Source organism: Alosa pseudoharengus, unplaced genomic scaffold, assembly GCF_046254945.1.
Source record: "Alosa pseudoharengus isolate Yale_2024_CS ecotype anadromous, Long Island Sound unplaced genomic scaffold, YU_APseudo_1.1 YU_APseudo_1.1_scf_21, whole genome shotgun sequence".
NCBI lineage: Eukaryota > Metazoa > Chordata > Actinopteri > Clupeiformes > Clupeidae > Alosa > Alosa pseudoharengus.
This window is the reverse complement of record NW_027468674.1, coordinates 12008104-12025613: the sequence shown is the minus strand read 5'-3', so window position 1 is coordinate 12025613 and position 17510 is coordinate 12008104. Positions and strand designations below refer to the sequence as shown.

The following is a 17510-nucleotide window of genomic DNA, read 5'->3' as shown; positions in this document are numbered from 1 at the left end:
AACAGACATTGTCTGTGGTCAGTTTTAAGCTCGAGGCATGACTGCTTCTGAGAACTGACACCCAGGCCAGTATCCACCCTATACTGAAAGAAGTGACATCATTCATGTGTACTGTTGCATGCTTGGATTAAGACTGATTCACCACTAATGTGCAACAGGGTTTCATTTTGTCCCTGAAACTCGTGGGCTTTCCTGTTTCAGTTACAATGGTATCTGGCGTGGTGGTCATAATGACCTTTGACCCTTAACTTTCTGTTCTGTTCTTTCAGTAACAGAATTTACTGGCTGCATTCAGCGCTCATGTGAACGTGCAAAACTAAGGGGAATGGGTGTAAGACAGAGAATTGGGATCGGGCCTTAGTTCCAGATTAACATTGCTGACCATTTTCATTGGAATTCAGTTAGAGCTTTAGATTTAAACTGCAGCTTTACATTTTTTAATTAAGTTGTTTCATTTGACCACAGGAGATGGTGGTATCTGGCATTACATGTTTAAGACATGTTTATCATCCTGAGTTAAGTGGTGTGTTGTACACAACATACAGACGAAGACCAATGCAATTTCATAGTTATTTTTTATTCAACTGACACTTTCGTCCTCTTACAGAAAATATGACATTATATTACATTATATTTAACAGAGCTGCCAACTCTCACACATTGCGAGTGAGATTCATAAATTTGATTAGCTCCATGCGCTCTTACACCAATCAATTGTGTGAGGGTTAGCAGCTCTGTATTTAAATACTTTCAGCAATAAATATTAAAATACACATAGAGTGGATGGTAAAAAAATTAAGAAAGTGCATTTAAAAGGAGTGACATTCATTACTTCTACAACTCAACTCTTAGTCCACAGCAGAACAAAATGGAACAGTGCAAACAAACTACTTTTAACGTTGTACTGTCGGACCCCAGGAAGAATAGCTGGGACTTATGCCTCAGCTAATGGGGATCCTATAAACAATACACAATAAACCCTAACCTTAAAAAAACTTTGAGCAAACATTTTGAACAAATCTGACATTTCCCTTGAATTTCCCCTTGAGGATCAATAAAGTATCTATCTATCTATCTATCTAATCTGACATCAGAGGCATTTCCTCCTGTATATCCCTAATTCCTCATGTGTACCTGAAACACCAAGGCTTTGTTCCTGAGAGCTCAAAGGAGCCTTCACAGAGGCAGGTCTGCACCGGAACAGTGGTCTGGCTCGGAGATGTTAATCTGAGGACGGCTTTGCTTTGATTGGGTGACTCACGCCATGACTTCGCTCCGAGTCATCATCTCGGCACGGTGGGAGGCCTCCACGCTGGCTTTCCTGTTCCTGACTGTAGATGGGAAAAAAAGGGAAAAAGGAAAAAAATGGGGGGAAAAAGGGAGATTGAGTCCCAGCCGCACTGTAAACACCGGGATAAACTTCAGCTGTGAAATGTACTGTCCGCTATGCAGACTATGCACGACAGGATCTCTTTCTCTAAGAGGACCATTGTGCTGCAACTCACCACAGTGAAATGAAGTGCTGTGATGCTCATTTCCCAGATATAATGAACTCTCTGTTAAGAGTGCACGCAAGCCAAATGTCCAATTTGCGTCAGTTAATGTGTGTCAATCGTAAGAGCTGCTTTTATCGTGAAGCACTTATTGTGGGTGGATCTATGCATGGTTATGGCTCTCTTCCCAGCAGAATCACGCTGGACTTCTCATACTGATATGGATACTACTAAGACTAATACCATTTATAGCAATACGGAGTTGTGTTTTTAAACATTCTTTGAACGGAGACAAATGTTTGAAGCAAACACATTTTGTTTGAACAGTTACATTGGAACGTATTCATGCAAACATTACAAATTGCTAAATTTCAACAGTAATATCCACATGCACACTGTGAACTACCTCCTCAAACCCTGTATGAGTGTTTGCAAATGCTCACAGGTAACTCAAAGCAGACGACAAACTGTTTGCAAACAAGTGTGAACATTTTTCACTTTGTCAGCAACTTCAAACGTCCCTGTTTATCTGGTGCGGTTAAAAAGCAGTAGATGGGCGTTCGGGTTGAACGTCCATGTGTATCTGGTGCGGTTAACAGGCAGTAGATGAGCGTCAGGGTTATACTGACCTGTGTGTGATTCCAGTCTCCATTCGCCACAGATGGCTTCACTGGGGGCACTGGAGGTGGAGAAGGCTTATTGGCCTACAATCACACACACACACGCACACACACTCACACACAGAGAGAGAGAGAGAGAGAGAGAGAGAGAGAGAGAGAGAGAGAGAGAGAGAGAGAGAGAGAGAGAGAGAGAGAGAGAGAGAGAGAGAGAGAGAGAGAGAGAGAGAGAAACACATATTAGATATGGTGCAAAATGTGTGGCAAGCCATGTTTGAACCAAGTGGCTCAACTAACATCATTCTTCCAATGGTCTACTAATGCTCATAAGGACGTGAGACTCACTCACCAGCTTTGCAGGGGCAGCAGCCGAGGGCTTCGGTGGGGGCATAGGCCTCATCTGCAGGGAGACAAAAAATCAACACATTTCCATAAGATCACCTAAGACCAGCTTTGTGCATCATTTAGCTCCAGCTCGCGTCTATCCATGAGTGTTTCTCTCCAACAGAGAGATACTGTAGGACTTTCCTAGCAATGCTCTGACACATCTGAACTGGTTCAGACAGAGCTCTGCAGGCGATAGGCTAAACTTAGCTTCATTTATTGTTCCAGATGTTGACTAGTGAAAATGGAATGTCCTACATACATTTAATTGTGGGGTGTAAGAAGCACAGTAAGAGTGTCTTAAAAGAAGTGTGTGACTAAGTGAAAGAAAGAAAGAAAGAAAGAAAGAAAGAAAGAAAGAAAGAAAAATAATGTTTCAAGTTTCACTTCCACATACAATTCATGCCCAGTTTACGTGTTAAAAAGGTCAGAAAGTCTTAAAAGTAAGAAAGTCTATTTATGCAGTGCTTACCTGGGTATTATGCCCCTGACTTGGCAGTCTTGGTGAGTTTGTGGGTGGCTGCAAAGCGACAGAGATATCTGTGTTCATGTTGTTCAACAACTTGAAATGAACAGAAATTGTGTTGTGTATGTATTTATATATTGGTATATATTCGACTGTACACAAACTAGCAACATTACCAAGTTTAATGTCATTGCTGGTTATGCCTGTAAATCGAAACTGAACTATGGGTGCCACTGTTCAGTGGACTAATGAAAAAACAATCGAGATTGGTTTGCTCGTTGTTCAGTGGACTACTAAACAAACAATGAGATTGGTTGCTCGTTGTTCCGTGGACTACTGAACAAACAATCGAGATCGGTTGCTCGTTGTTCCGTGGACTACTGAACAAACAATCGAGATCGGTTGCTCGTTGTTCCGTGGACTACTGAACAAACGATTAGCCCATTTCACAAGATGGGGCCGCTGTATAAATCAACTTTCTGTGGAAGAGCACTGTCCCATAGACAGCAAAAGAAAAGTCCACAGGAAAGACAGAAACAGGAAGACGTTTTACCCTGCCAATTAAGGTATCATTAACATCAATGAGGCCGGACACCTGGACACTGTGAAATTGGTCTATCGAGATCGGTTGCTCGTTGTTCAGTGGACTACTGAACAAACAATGCGATTGGTTGCTCACCGATGGTGCTCGGCGGGAGGGCATGACGGTTATCACCGTGGGGCCGTCAATCCGCTTGGACGTGGTCTCCATGAACACCGGCTGGCTGATGTGGAGCGGCTGCGTGAGTTGGCCATCACTGGCGAGGTCCCTCTGGTAGGACGGCGTCAGCTTCCCTGAGTGAGGCTTCCTGCAGGAGACAATGACACGGTGGGCATGTGGGTCATAACTATACACCTCACACAGACATAGGGATGGGCATCGTTAAGAAATTATCGATATCGATGCCATTGTCGAGTCTGCTTATCGATGCGATTCCTTATCAATTTCCATATTGATTCCTGTACCATTTGTAAACATCTTCAAATCCATTTCATGAAAGCCAGGAACATGTATGTTCTTGAAAAATACAGTGTTCCCACTCAAAGTCAAATGTAAAATTCCATGACTTTTCTCTGACAAAAAAACTTAATTTCCATGACCTATAATGAACGGTAGAATATACTAACTAAAGATTTCCAAGCAGCCATGTAGCGTTCAATAATCTTTTACTTATTTTAGAGCGGAAGATGAATAAATGGGCATTGATTAAACAAAGTTGGGCTAACCACAACCCCAGATACACCAATTCTGCATGGAAATATGTATGTATATTTGTATTAATGTATTTTAGCAAGTAAATTTTAAACCGCTACAACAAAATTCCCTGATATTCCATCATGCCCCAAATATGATCAAATTCCCTGACTCTCCATGTCTGGAATAGACTTTATCAAAATGCCATGATATTCCAGAAATTCCATGACCCGTGGGAACCCTGAAAATAAAAAAGACTTACTTTTTACAGAAGAATCTGGTTGCTTTTCCCTTTTTGCAGAGCCTGGTGACTGCGACCAGAAGAGCTAGCAGTAAGATCACAGCACCAGCTGCACTCACACCAATGATGACTGCACTGTTACCTGCGCATAGATCACACACACACACACAGTCATTTAATAGTAGGACTGCAACGATTAATCGCTTGTCAACTATTAAATTAATCGCCAACTATTTTGGTCATTGGTTAATTGGTTTGTGCCATTTTAAGGAAAATACCTTAAAATTCTGTGATTGCAGCTAGTATCTACTGTAGCAAGGCATTATAAGCATTTACTTTACTGTATACACCACTCTGACAGGAAATAATAATCATAATACCATACCACACCATCACATGCCACATCATACTATACAAGATAACGCAATATAGACCCTTTCAATCTGTTCCTAGTGGGTTTCCAGTTGAAATGTTCAAAACCAACGCTGATACTTTGAAATTAAAATGAGTCTGACTTTAGTGTAATGCTCTACAAAATGTCTACTTTTTTAAAATTTTATTTTTGTTTGTTCCCAAGATAACATTAGCTCAATATAGCTTGTTTTCTGTGCCATCGGAAATGCCTTGGGAACGCACATGTTTCTTTATGCAGTTGAAAGGGTCTATATGCTACGATGCTTATATAGACCCTTTCAACAACAAAAACAAAAACAATGCTTGAACGTTGTATTTTGTTCCCAATCTACTTCCGTTTCATTAAAATAACATATGGAATGTTAAAACGGAAGCCTTGTGGGAACAACTATGATGCTGATAATGGAACTCTCTTGAAAGATTCTAGAATCTTTGCTTGAAACGGTCAATAATATGCGGACTTCACTACCATGGGTCTCGTATCCTCTGCTGCTGCAGTCAGGTGGAGCCCAGCCGATGTCACAGTGGCACTCTCCTTTATGATTGCACACCTACAACAGCAAAGTGTAGCGGATTAGCAAAAGGCACAACCGCAACAAAAACACACAATGACAACAGCACTTAAATCAGCACACACACACACACACACACACACACACACACACACACACACACACACACACACACACACACACACACACACACACACACACACACACACACACACACACACACACACAACCACACTCTATCTATCTCACACACACACACACACACACAACCACTCTTTCTCTCACACACACACCCACTCACTCACACATACAGTACACACACACACACACACACACACACACAATTACTCACACATACACACACACAAGCCAAGTTAGGTAATCTCTTCTTCTTTTCCTGTCAAACTTAACAAGTGCAAGATCCTGTCTCAGGAACTTGATGTCATCTGATATGAGAAAGCAGAAGACTTTTTAAAACGATCTTATGAGTGCCTCACCCCATGATTGTTGCACTTTTCAGCGCAGTTTTCGTTTCCATACACGTTGATGTCCTGGCACATTTGGTCGTAGCATACCTGTTCATAGAGAGCAACAATGCTAAAAACTCAGCAATACCTTCATACACACACGCATACACACACACAGACACATGCATGCACACGCACGCACACACACACACGCACACAATCACTCTCTCTCTCTCACACACACACACTGTTCAAAGATAGCAACAATGCTAAAAACTCAGCAATACCTTCATTCATTCAATCATTCATTCATTCATCCATTTGTACATATTGTATATATTGTATCACTTAAGCCCAAACTTTTCATAGCCATGCCTAATTTTGATTAATAGAGCATTTTTGTTTGACCAATTGGTTTCTTCTGCATTAAAACATTCAGAAGAAAAAGCATATACACAAAACAATACCATTGTGCTATTTATTTCTGATTTCTTCTGTGTAGTCAAGTCAAGTCAAGGCAGTTTATTTATATAGGTGTGTAAGGTAAGAAATCGTATTAAATCTAAATTTGCCACGGCTATGGGTATGAGCATGCGGATGTTAGGGACCACATTCTCACCTTGTTTAGACCACACTTGGTGCCGGTTGGCACCATGCCAAACCCATGAATGTCTGACTCATCGCTCACAAAGAAGCACTCGCGCGATGTCCAGCTCCCACCGCGGCCAGCAAAGGGAATCTTATTCCCTCCCATGCAGAACAGCTTACCGCACACCATGTCCCTGTAGTGTGAACACATATTGGCATGTTAAATCATTTAAACCAGTTACTTTAATCTGATTTCCCTGTTTTGTAAATGTGTTGTAGTAATGAAAAGTAAGTCTAGCAGAAGCAAATTTACACTCACTTTTATGATATACACAGTAGATGTAATTAAATTGATATAGGGCAATTCCACGCAAAACTGTCACATCCATAACGCCAACTACCATGGTATTGTGTTGCCGTTATGGATGTGATAGTTTTGTGCGGAATTTCCCTATAACAACACTGAGCTGAGCAATAGGCTGACTAGACTACTGAAATGATACTGAAAAGCAAATCCAAATGCTCTCGAAACTCATTCATTCGCAGACATTTATTCACAGCTGAAATGCTGAAATCTGCATTTCAGTTTTTCAGTTCAGTTTTTTCCGTCTTTCAGTTTTGAAGGGGAAGAATTTTTTTTTCTTTTGCATGCAAAATAAGCGGAGTGCAATTCAACTTTGCACAGTTCATTGTTCATCAACCATGTCTTGAATATTTAGGTCCATTAAAATGGCTGTACCTGTCTGAGCAGCGTTTGTACTTTCGACCAGAGACTCCACAGTGACCTTCTGCCACCCCTTTCAAGTTGTAATGGAAGCACTCGGGAGGTGCCAGAGCACCTGCAATACAACAAATCAAAAACACATTTGGAGACTAAGGATAATACACTTTTTTTAAAACTATTTTTCCTAAATGTCATATTTTCAACTTGTCCTTCCCAACATTTCCACATCACGATTCTTTGTACTTTGCTCTAATTCAGATTAGGCACCTGGCGAGCCAGCCAGTAAGAGATTGTGAATGACAGTTGGAAAACGTAACGCTACCTGGGCCCCACAGTCTCTTGCACTGTCCTTCTGCACTCGGGCACATGCCATTGTAGCAGTAGCCTCTGCCATAGTTACATTCCACTCCGTTCATCTTGAAGGAGTCTTCGGGACAGGCTCCAGAACTCCCGGTACAGTATTCAGCTAGGTCACAGTCATGGGCTGCTGCCCTGCACACGCTCCCTGGTTGCTTGATCTAAACAAACAAACACATAAACACACAGAAGAAAAAACAGAAAAGAAAAACAGAAGATTAGTTAAATAACACATTTAAGGTATTGGTGCCATCATTTTGTCCTGTTTCCTCAGGATTCATAAAAGGCATTGTTTTCTTTTGCCATGAGGGCCTCTGTTATTGTTTCAGAACAGGAGAGTTGAGGGCGCTCTCAACCCTTCTGTTTCCTGTTGTTATGAGAGATCGGATCCAAGGGGTCTCCGGTCGTCCATTATGCAGTTTCACAGCAGGCACTGGACTAATAACAGAAAGGCTATACTCCAAAGCATACACAAGCGAAAGTGACTACCAGAGCACTTTCTAAAGCTGAGCTCTAAGATCAACTTAAAGATCTACTGTAAACTTCATTACATAACACTAGATTGCAGAACAAGGAACAGGAACAGATCTGACAACTGAACTACAGTTCATGTAAGGACATCATGAACCAGATCAAAACAGAAGTATTTCGCAACGCTAGAGAAAAAAAAAACAAAAAAACGAACATACAGAGATGCAGAGCAAAGATTCTGGAGCACTCCTGCTCTGCTGTAAGATCTCTGATGCAGAGCAAAGATTCTGGAGCACTCCTGCTCTGCTGTAAGATCTTTGAGGCAGAGCAAAGATTCTGGAGCACTCCTGCTCTGCTGTAAGATCTTTGATGCAAAGATAATGAGATGAGAAGATGAGACAGATATGCTGGTACCTGGCACTGCTCACAGCACTCTCCGTCCGCACACTCTGATCCTGCGGTGAGACGACACGTGGACGCATCACAGCAGGGGTTCTGGCAGTCCTGTGGAGTGACACAGAGGAGATGACCTGAGATGACATTACACACAGAGCTTGACCAGAAAAGACTGAAATTAATGTTGCTGTTTACATTTCAGCACTACTGCTATGGCCACAAAGCGGACCATTTTAATTTATTTAAATAAATAAATAAATAAATAAATAACAACAGTGCCTCTCTCCAAACCAATGTGTGTTCCAGCGTAAAAAAAAACTAATAGAGAAACAGCAGTGACTCAGAGTAATGACATATTAACAAGACACTGGAGTAGAACACTGACTGGAGAAGAACAGGACTGCTGTTGCTTGCTTGTTTTCTCACATCAAAACCAGCTGTGGTGGGGCAGGGAAAGTGAGTCGAGGGCGTGAGTCAACGAACACGATCTCTCAGCAACCACTCGAGCTGGTCAAGTCCGGTGGCTACAGACATGGACGCAGACGGACGTGAAGCTCTCTGCTAGACCCATTAGAGGGAAGTCTGACTAAGACCACATGGAGCTCTGAGAATGACGAAACTGTGAATGTACCGGCATGATGAACACTATGAGCCAGAGGCTGTAATCCACAGTACTCTGTCGGACTCACCGGCAATCACCACTTACCCTCGCTGGGAGAGTGGCTTCTAAGTGCCTGAGCTGCAGCCAAGAGTATGATGGAAGGCTGGCTGAGGAGGCTGTTTGTTGTCATTTGAGTTTGTTTGTTGTCATTTGTTTGTGTAACCTGAGCGCTAAATGTTCTTTTATGGATCATTATTATTGTCTTTTATGGGTGAGGCTGAGCCATCCTCCTTAGAGACATTTAGAACTCAATTGCTCTGTGTTCTTGGAAGGCCCGTTTCCCAGAATTCTTTCTTTGTTTAGGAATAATGAGCAACACAGAAGATTGCATCCTTAAACTTACAAGCTTGATGAGTTGCTAGGTCAACAACATTTTTTTAAGAAGTTGACAAACTGTTGATCAGTGTTTCACCCAAGCCCAAGATGACACCCAGAAATGTCTTGTTTTGTCAACGCGCCAAAGACATTCCATTTACAGTAAGTCAGTAAACCAGACAATTTTCAAGCTGAAATCAGAGTTTTGATTCCCCCCCCCCCCCTTAAAAACGACTGAATCTGATTAATCGATTACAAAAACTAATTGCTGATTAATTTAATAGTTGACAAGTAAAAGATGAATTGTTGCAGCCATAAATCTAAATATTCACAATCTTCCATTCCAACTACAAAACGATAAACCCAGCAACGCCCTGTTCAAAACTCCCATTAGACTAAGATCAGCCCCACATACATTAGACTACCCCGTGAGCTCTGATTGGTCAGTAACAACGCAGGCTATTTATTTATTCATTCAGAACAACTGCGGGTGGGGGTTTGTGCCGGGATTCGAACCCACGACTTTTAGTGGCTACTGTATGCTAGTCAAGTTCCTTAGCCACTAGGCTACTGCCAATCTACTGCCAAGCAAAATTCTTGAAATTTCCCTTGGAAAGAAAGAAAGAAAGAAAGAAAGAAAGAAAGAGAAAGAAAGAAACTATATATGTATGTATGTATCTATCTATCCGAAACTATATATGTATGTATGTATATATGTATGTATATATGTATGTATATATGTATGTATATATATGTATATATATATGTATATATATGTATGTATGTATGTATGTATCTATCCGATCTTACCTTCGCAGATCCGCAGTCACACTCCTCTCCTGTGTCCAGCACTCCGTTCCCACACGCGGCGCCCCCGTACAGCGAGTCCGGCCTGGGAGCGTCCAGCAGGCAGCTGACACTGGGGCTCTGCAGGAACTCACTCAGCTGCTTCAGACTACAGTCGCTGAAGAGCTTCGGGAACGTCCAGCTGAGAATGACCACAGACAGAGAGACGGAGAGAGAATAGTTGGGGTCCTGTGACTGAACTGGTAGCGCAACAAGAGCCACAGAGGATAGAGGGGAGCCTGCGCACCTGGATAAGTTATAGCCTACTGCAGGTACAGCTATAAGTATAAGTATATATACTCCTTTGATCCCGTGAGGGAAATTTGGTCTCTGCATTTATCCCAATCTGTGAATTAGTGAAACACACTCAGCACACAGTGAGGTGAAGCACACACTAATCCCGGCGCGTGAGCTGCCTGCTACAACAGCGGCGCTCGGGGAGCAGTGAGGGGTTACTAGTTGCCTTGCTCAAGGGCACTTCAGCCATGCCTACTGGTCGGGGTTCGAACCGGCAACCCTCCGGTTACAAGTCCGAAGCGCTAACCAGTAGGCCACGGCTGCCCCGGTAAAACAGCTATACAAGTACAACTTAAATACAAGTAAATGCTTACGGATGCTTCTCAACAGTCGCCACCATCAGACATTTCCTCTCAGTGGGTCCACAACTGCAGTCAGGATCGTCGTGCGTCATGCCCAAGTTGTGGCCCATCTCATGGGCAATGGTGGCAGCCAAGGCGAGAGCGTTCTCGTGATAGTCCTGGACCCAGACAAGAGTTAATGACCCCAGAGGACATTACACATCACACATCACTCCATGTTCCACTGCTAAGAATGTGGGTACAGCACCACATATGGCTATGGTTATGGGATTTGGCTTTGTCCAAAGCAACGTACAAATAACAACAATACAATAGTTAAATTTAACAGTAAACAATTTAAAAAGTTGGTAAGACTACATTAAAGAGAATAGCAAAAAAAAAACAATAGCTTAATAGCCTAATGAAAATAAACAAATACTATAATATACAAAACAATACCGCATAAGAAACGCTTGATAAACTAAGTGATAACAAGTAATGATAGCAATAAAATTTATGGATAATAATTTAACTTCAAGACTACTTTTAGTTAGCCATGTAACCCTTCATGGTTTTAAACAAAGACCCCATCCCCTCCCCCAATGGAATGCTAATGTGCTGGTTTAAGGCCTATCACTTACACAAGACAAAGGATGCTTCCTTGATATAATGTATCCATGTATCATGAAATGTAAATGTATTCATGTCTGGTATCATTTTGATAGTCTCATTACAAGGATTGTAATGATGTGATTGTGAGAATGTTTGGAACATTCTATAAGTGATATTTCTGATATATAAGATATCTCTCCTCATGCTATTCATATAGGTGTGAAGTGGGTGTGAGTAGGTGTGTCTGATACCAAGTGAAGAGCCAACCAAGTGGGATTGTTCTTGGCGCCATTTTGTTCTTTGTTTAAAACATTTAAAAGTAACTAAACTGCAATGTTTGTCAGATCAGATTTTCTAGACTTGGACTAAGGATGTAGCGGAAGAGAGGATAAGTTGGCTACAGGCCAACCTAGGCCTCAGGCCTGGGCTAGGCCTACATAGACCATAGACCTTTTTTTGTACTCTCTCTCAGCTTGTAACATAATAAACCTGATTCCTGAGTTTTTCCTGAAGTTCGCCAGTCTAAGATCAATATTAAGTAATTATTCACCTACAATTACTTTCAGTAATAAACCTATAACACATACTGTGTAACACATGACAGCATAACGTGACATATATTCCAAACCCCATTCAAACATATGGAATCAGTTGCACATCTAATGACCAAGTAGCAATAATACCATAACATCATAGAGAGCATCATCACCTCACCCACAGACTGGCATGGGAGCTCAGACAGTCGCACCAAAAGGAAATTAAAGAGGGTTGTCACCCAAGCCTCTGACATAATTGCACTCTGAGTCCACTTTTTGCACTCTGAGCGCACCTTAAACTGTGCTACCAAAATAATCAGAGACCCTCTTATACAAACAACCACTTCAACTTCTTCATCTCTGGAGGACGCTAAAGGTCCACGCAAACTGAAACTACACGTTTCAAATATAGATTCTTCCCTTCAGCAATCAGACTCCCACTCCCAACACTACAAAACTGATTTGTATTGTTTTCTTTTTTTTCCCTTTCTTTTCTCCATTACTGAATTGAGCTACCTCTTTCTGTAACAACAATTACCACCAACATTGTGGCAATAAAGTATATATATCTATCTATCTAAACAGTAATCAATAAAAAATGATTGATTGCAATACCCTACCTGGTTAACGCCGCATGACTTATCCGTGCACATAGCATTTCTGGTTGCGAAGCCAACAGTGTCACTGAAAAAATCAATACCGCTGTGGGGAGAAACCAGTAAAGAGAAGAAGATCCAGAGTGTTAGTCACACATTTCATCATGGCACTGACAGAACAGTCGTCATGTACAGAAAGCACGTACATCTACTGCTCAAAAAAATAAAGGGAACACTTCAATCATACACTGCATCAGTACTTGGTTCTGAGCACAAGTAAAACTTTTGAGGCGAGTGTTTTATTTCGCAACAACTGTCAGATATTCTGTGAATGTAGTTTGAGAATGGAGAAAAGGGTAGAAGGTTTCAAAAAATGTGTTTTAACAATTGTGGAAAAAGTGTTCCCTTAATTTTTTTGAGCAGTATATATATTACAAGAGGTGTCAAATACTGGACGATGCAAAGGAAAAAGAAAAAAATATCCGCACAACGATGTATGATCGATGTATCTCACGAAGACTAGAGTGGTCAAAATGTTGTACCAATAATTCACCTTTGGGAGCAAAGAAGACAGTGTGCAGATATTTTTTCATTCACTGACGGAAAAGTCAAAATGTCAGCCATACTCACGTGACAAACATTGCATTGTCGTGACGAGCCCTAGGGACAAGGTCATTCAGGCGCCACTCAATGAAGCGGTCAAGGGTTCTCCCCTCATCACCATGGACCATGAACTTGTCCTGTTGTGTCCACACTTCGAGGCCAACCAGCAGGACTCGGATATTTACAGCTTGGTAATACTGAGGAGCACAGAGAGGAGCGGAGAATTCAAAGATGTTCAGTACATTGCTTTTGTTATCTCACTTTTCATTCAAACACACACATACAGACATAACACAGAGGGCTAACTTCACACGCTTATACACTTAGTAATAATATATAAAATAAAAATATAAATATAAATATAAAAAAATAAAATAAAAACAAGACAGATGAGATAGTAATGTACTGCATAATAAAAGAAGAGGAGGAAGAAGAACAAGAAGGAAGGAAAGAAATATAAAAATATCTTAAGAACAACAAGAGTTTAGATCGTATTTGACAAGGTGTTTTGAAAAACCAAGACCGATCTTTAAATGTTTAAACTAATTGTGGGACATTAGTTTTGAGCTTAAAAAGGAAGCATTACAAGTGAAAGCATTACAAAAGGGTGAAAAGGTTCATTACCAAGTCGATGTGATTGACTACATCTTGTATCCTCGCTCGCACATTCTCGAAGGTCTTATATTTGAGGAACTGCAATATTCAGATATACAAACCTCACAAAGACAGCACATAGCAACAACACATACATTCTCATCAAATGAAAGATATAAATGTATGCTATTGCTTGAAGTACTGTATGAATTGGACACATACCTCCATATTGTCAACCACCATGTACAGTTCCACATAACGGGGTGTATTGAAATGTGGCTTGTTTTGCTGAAAGAGGAGCACAAGAGTAAGATTGGTTACTTTCAGATTCACCAAACGTACATACATACATACTATATACTGTATGTGCGAGCTACTCCATATTTGACCTCAATATTGATACTATGGATAAAATATGAACAATATTGGTAATATGACCCTCACAAGACTCTATGCTCCTCCTAACATCTATTCTGCCATAAGAGCTCACACTCTAAACCTGGTCTGAGTCAACTTTATTGCCAATTTCTGTGTACCAGACATAAAGAAGAAGGGAAAAAAAACATTTCTCCCACAGTGAAAGAAATAAAGTGCACAAATTTCTTTATTTCTTGTGCACTTTATTTCATTCACCGTGGGATAGAGAGAAAAGATTTTTTCGATTCTTCTGTATGTTTGGTACATGTGGAGAAATTGACAATAAAGCTGACTTTGACTTTGATCTGATCAATTGTCTATCTGTAAGAATAAACATCTGTACTTATGTTTATGGTGTTTGGCAGATGCTTTTCTGCTGTACTAATTCTGCTTTATGCTTAATTTCTCTTATTGATACAAAATTAAAACATTAACATTAAAGCTGCAGTTGGCAAGTCTGACAGATTGAGGGGATTTAGCCAAAATGTTGAATGTTTACAACTCTCATGGCCCTCCCCCAATACCACCGAGCACCCTCTCATCGAGTTTGTGCTCGTCAGTGCGCACCAGACTGTGATTGACAGTCAGATCTCACACAGCCCTGCTCTGATTGGACCAGAAGAACCGGGAGCTGTGGATTTTTGCAAAACAAGTAACAGGCTCTAGGTGGAAGTAGAAGTGCGTTTTTTTTTCTAAAACCGGCTGATTTATGTTGTTCTGTCAGAGCATAGTGTCGGTTTCAGTGAATATGATCGAAAATCTTGCCAACTGCAGCTTTAACTTTTGTCTCAAGGTGCTTTACAGAAGACACTGGCCTGAACCCAGGACACACAGGTGAGAAAGGATCACAGGCGCCGCACAGGTGAGAGAAGATTAAAATCCAGACGCACAGGTGAGTAAGGATCAAGCGGCTGATTACCTGGCCATTAGGCCTGAAGACTCCTGCTGCCCTGGGCTGGATAAAACTGCTGTCCTCCTCAGTGCTGTTGGAAAGGCCACATTTGGCTGTTCGGCCCCTCATGTGCTGGGGCTTGTAGATGGCGTGGTCCCCCTCTGGGCCCTCTTCCAGCGGCTCAATCAGGTACACCTGCTGCGCCGCCCGCAGGAAACCACTGAATAAACATTGAAACAAAAAAAACAAAAAATTCAAAAATGTCTACAGGTTTTCTTGCCTGGTGGAGTTTACACTTTCTGTGGGATTGATAAGAATGGAATGGGTTTTTGTGGGGTGTGTATGTGTGGTGGGGGGGGGGGGAGGCTGTGGCGCAACAGGCTGCAGCGCTCATGCCATGCAAGGGTCCAAGTCTTCCTGTGCCAAGTTCCACCAGCACTTCCTTTTGGAGAACTTGAGGCACAAATCAAACCAAAAAAAAAATCCAGCAAATCTATGGAACTCGCAGATGTTGCATCAACCCTGAAAAAACTCAGCTAGAACTCTTTCTCACAGTTGTCTTTCTCTTGCAAAATACCTGTTGGTCACCTCCTGGGTGAGGTGACAGTTGCGCAATAAGGAAGGGATTGGTTCTCATGTTGACTTAAAAGGTGCCATAAAAAAAAACGTATAATGTGTCCACATCGGAATTTGTCGTGACAGCTTATGAAGTCATGATTTCCTATTAATCAAGTTTACAGAACTTGATCTCACAATGCTTGATTTCAAAGCAGCGAAACATAAAATGTCAAAAGTACAGAGACTTTTCTGGTTTTGTGCGATGGTTTAATCTGATATCCATACCTAATGCCTTTACAGACTCCAACACTAACAGATGAATCCTCCAAGCCTTGGATGTGTCCATGATAGTAACAGTGATCCTACGAATAAAACACAGGTGGCATATTTAATACACAAACAGACGTCTGAACTAATGGGTGCACTAAACCTGTGGCTTTCAAAGTGGAGGGGGTGCCAGGGGGGCCTCAGCAAGTTGGAAGGAAAAATAAAAGCAACAAATAAATACATTTGAAAAATGTAAAATATACCTATTACTATGAGGGTTGTTATACAATGCCATTATAATAATTTGTCGCATATCTGAACATTATATTTTCCATGCTAATGGAATGGATGGGAATAATAGTAGAGTGATAGCTCTCATATAGCAGAAAGGCCCAATTATGCAATTTTTACACACTGTATGCTCCATCACGAAGTGCTTGTGGCTAAAATAATTATTAGGATTAGCTTAATGTATTTTTACATTTGCCATAGTATTGTCGATGGGTTTAATCACATCAAGGGGGTCCTTGAACGGAACTCATAGTGGTATTTGGGGGGGCCTTGTCGTGGAAAAGTTTGGGAACCCCTGCTCTAAACCATCTACTAGGTGAATGTTAAATCTTACCTCAAAATTTGGAAATGTGGTCACACGAGTTCCATCCTGGTTGTAATGTGTTTCAGAGTAATTATTTCCTATGAGGAGCCTAAAGACAATTATGAAATGTGAATACAACAAAATTCTATTTGATGTTTCACAAGTCATTTGTATCTTTTGGTGGAGACTGACAGTCGCACAAAGTAACATTCCAAAGTCTTCTTGCAAGACATTCCATACCCGTAGGAACGCACCATGTTGCCCATGGTAGATCAATGAGAGCGACACACCACAGCAAAAAGTTTGGTTATTTACCGATTTTTCTCCAGATGAACAGTGTGATTTCTTCCATCTAAGTGTAGCTCATACTGAAGTTCATCTGGATACTGTTTCACCGCGCCATCCTGGGAAAATGTTGTTGGATTGATGACTTAAATAAACAGCATTCATCTTACAACACTTTTAAGTTGCCGCAAAAAGACTGAATCCCGAGGTAATATGGCAAGGAAGTTCTAAAAAAAAAAAAAGTGCGACGACAACCCACCTGTTCAGATATACTGCGCCTGCTTCTGCTGTTTAATTTCACCGGTCGCACAACTTCATAGTGCGAAACGTGGGACAGCGGACGAACAAAGTCACTAAAGACAGCTTAGATACAGAATAAAGAAGTGAAACACGATTAGGAATTAACCTACAGAACTGCCAATAAACATTTCTACAGAAATAGCTTTAAGGGATAATTTGCAAAAGACACAGTGGTGCACCGCAGTTACACAAAAAACGGTTGCCTTTTACATATTAACCATGAGAAGTTTGCGAACAGTAAAGCTGACACTTTCTGTTCAACTCAGTAGCATGGAGTACCTAGGTTACTCTAGAGTTAGCCAGCATATAAAAACAAAAACTCACCAGATATGAGAACAATAAGCATGTGTCCCATCGTGCGTCTAGAGCAGCTATGTGTGCCAAGTGACCAATGTAGCCTAATCTAGCTGGGGTCGGGGCCCCGCCTGCTTTCTGTATTTACGTTATCATATCCAGGAACACACGCTGCCGTGGCTTTCTAGCTAATAGCA

The 17510-nt window shown here is 41.3% G+C and overlaps 1 protein-coding gene across 2 annotated transcripts; it reads right to left on the bottom strand.

Moving 5' to 3' along the window:
* Positions 1 to 558: 558 nt before the first annotated feature.
* adam8b (ADAM metallopeptidase domain 8b) lies at positions 559 to 17488 on the bottom strand. Of its 2 annotated transcripts, XM_076297889.1 has the most exons (24): positions 17344 to 17488; positions 16979 to 17082; positions 16750 to 16838; positions 16465 to 16543; positions 15858 to 15934; positions 15042 to 15234; positions 13928 to 13993; positions 13736 to 13804; positions 13139 to 13308; positions 12533 to 12614; positions 10798 to 10943; positions 10151 to 10328; positions 8383 to 8472; positions 7463 to 7658; positions 7156 to 7255; positions 6448 to 6610; positions 5859 to 5936; positions 5319 to 5400; positions 4457 to 4577; positions 3640 to 3808; positions 2967 to 3014; positions 2460 to 2510; positions 2123 to 2197; positions 559 to 1331 (listed from the first exon to the last, which is right to left on the bottom strand). In XM_076297889.1, the coding sequence occupies exons 1-24, from the start codon at positions 17372 to 17374 to the stop codon at positions 1284 to 1286; spliced, it is 2505 nt and encodes an 834-aa protein (XP_076154004.1). In that variant the 5' UTR covers positions 17375 to 17488; the 3' UTR covers positions 559 to 1283. The 2 variants fall into 2 exon arrangements, with proteins under 2 accessions (XP_076154004.1, XP_076154005.1); XM_076297890.1 differs by lacking the exon at positions 2967 to 3014.
* Positions 17489 to 17510: the final 22 nt, after the last annotated feature.

Coding starts and splice junctions, on each gene's coding strand:
- adam8b (XM_076297889.1), bottom strand. CDS start 17,374: ATGGGACACATGCTTATTGTTCTCATATCTG. Junction 10,944..12,532: donor AGTCATGCGGCGTTAACCAG/GTAGGGTATTGC, acceptor GTCTGGGTCCAG/GACTATCACGAGAACGCTCT. Junction 7,256..7,462: donor CAAGAGACTGTGGGGCCCAG/GTAGCGTTACGT, acceptor GTTGTATTGCAG/GTGCTCTGGCACCTCCCGAG.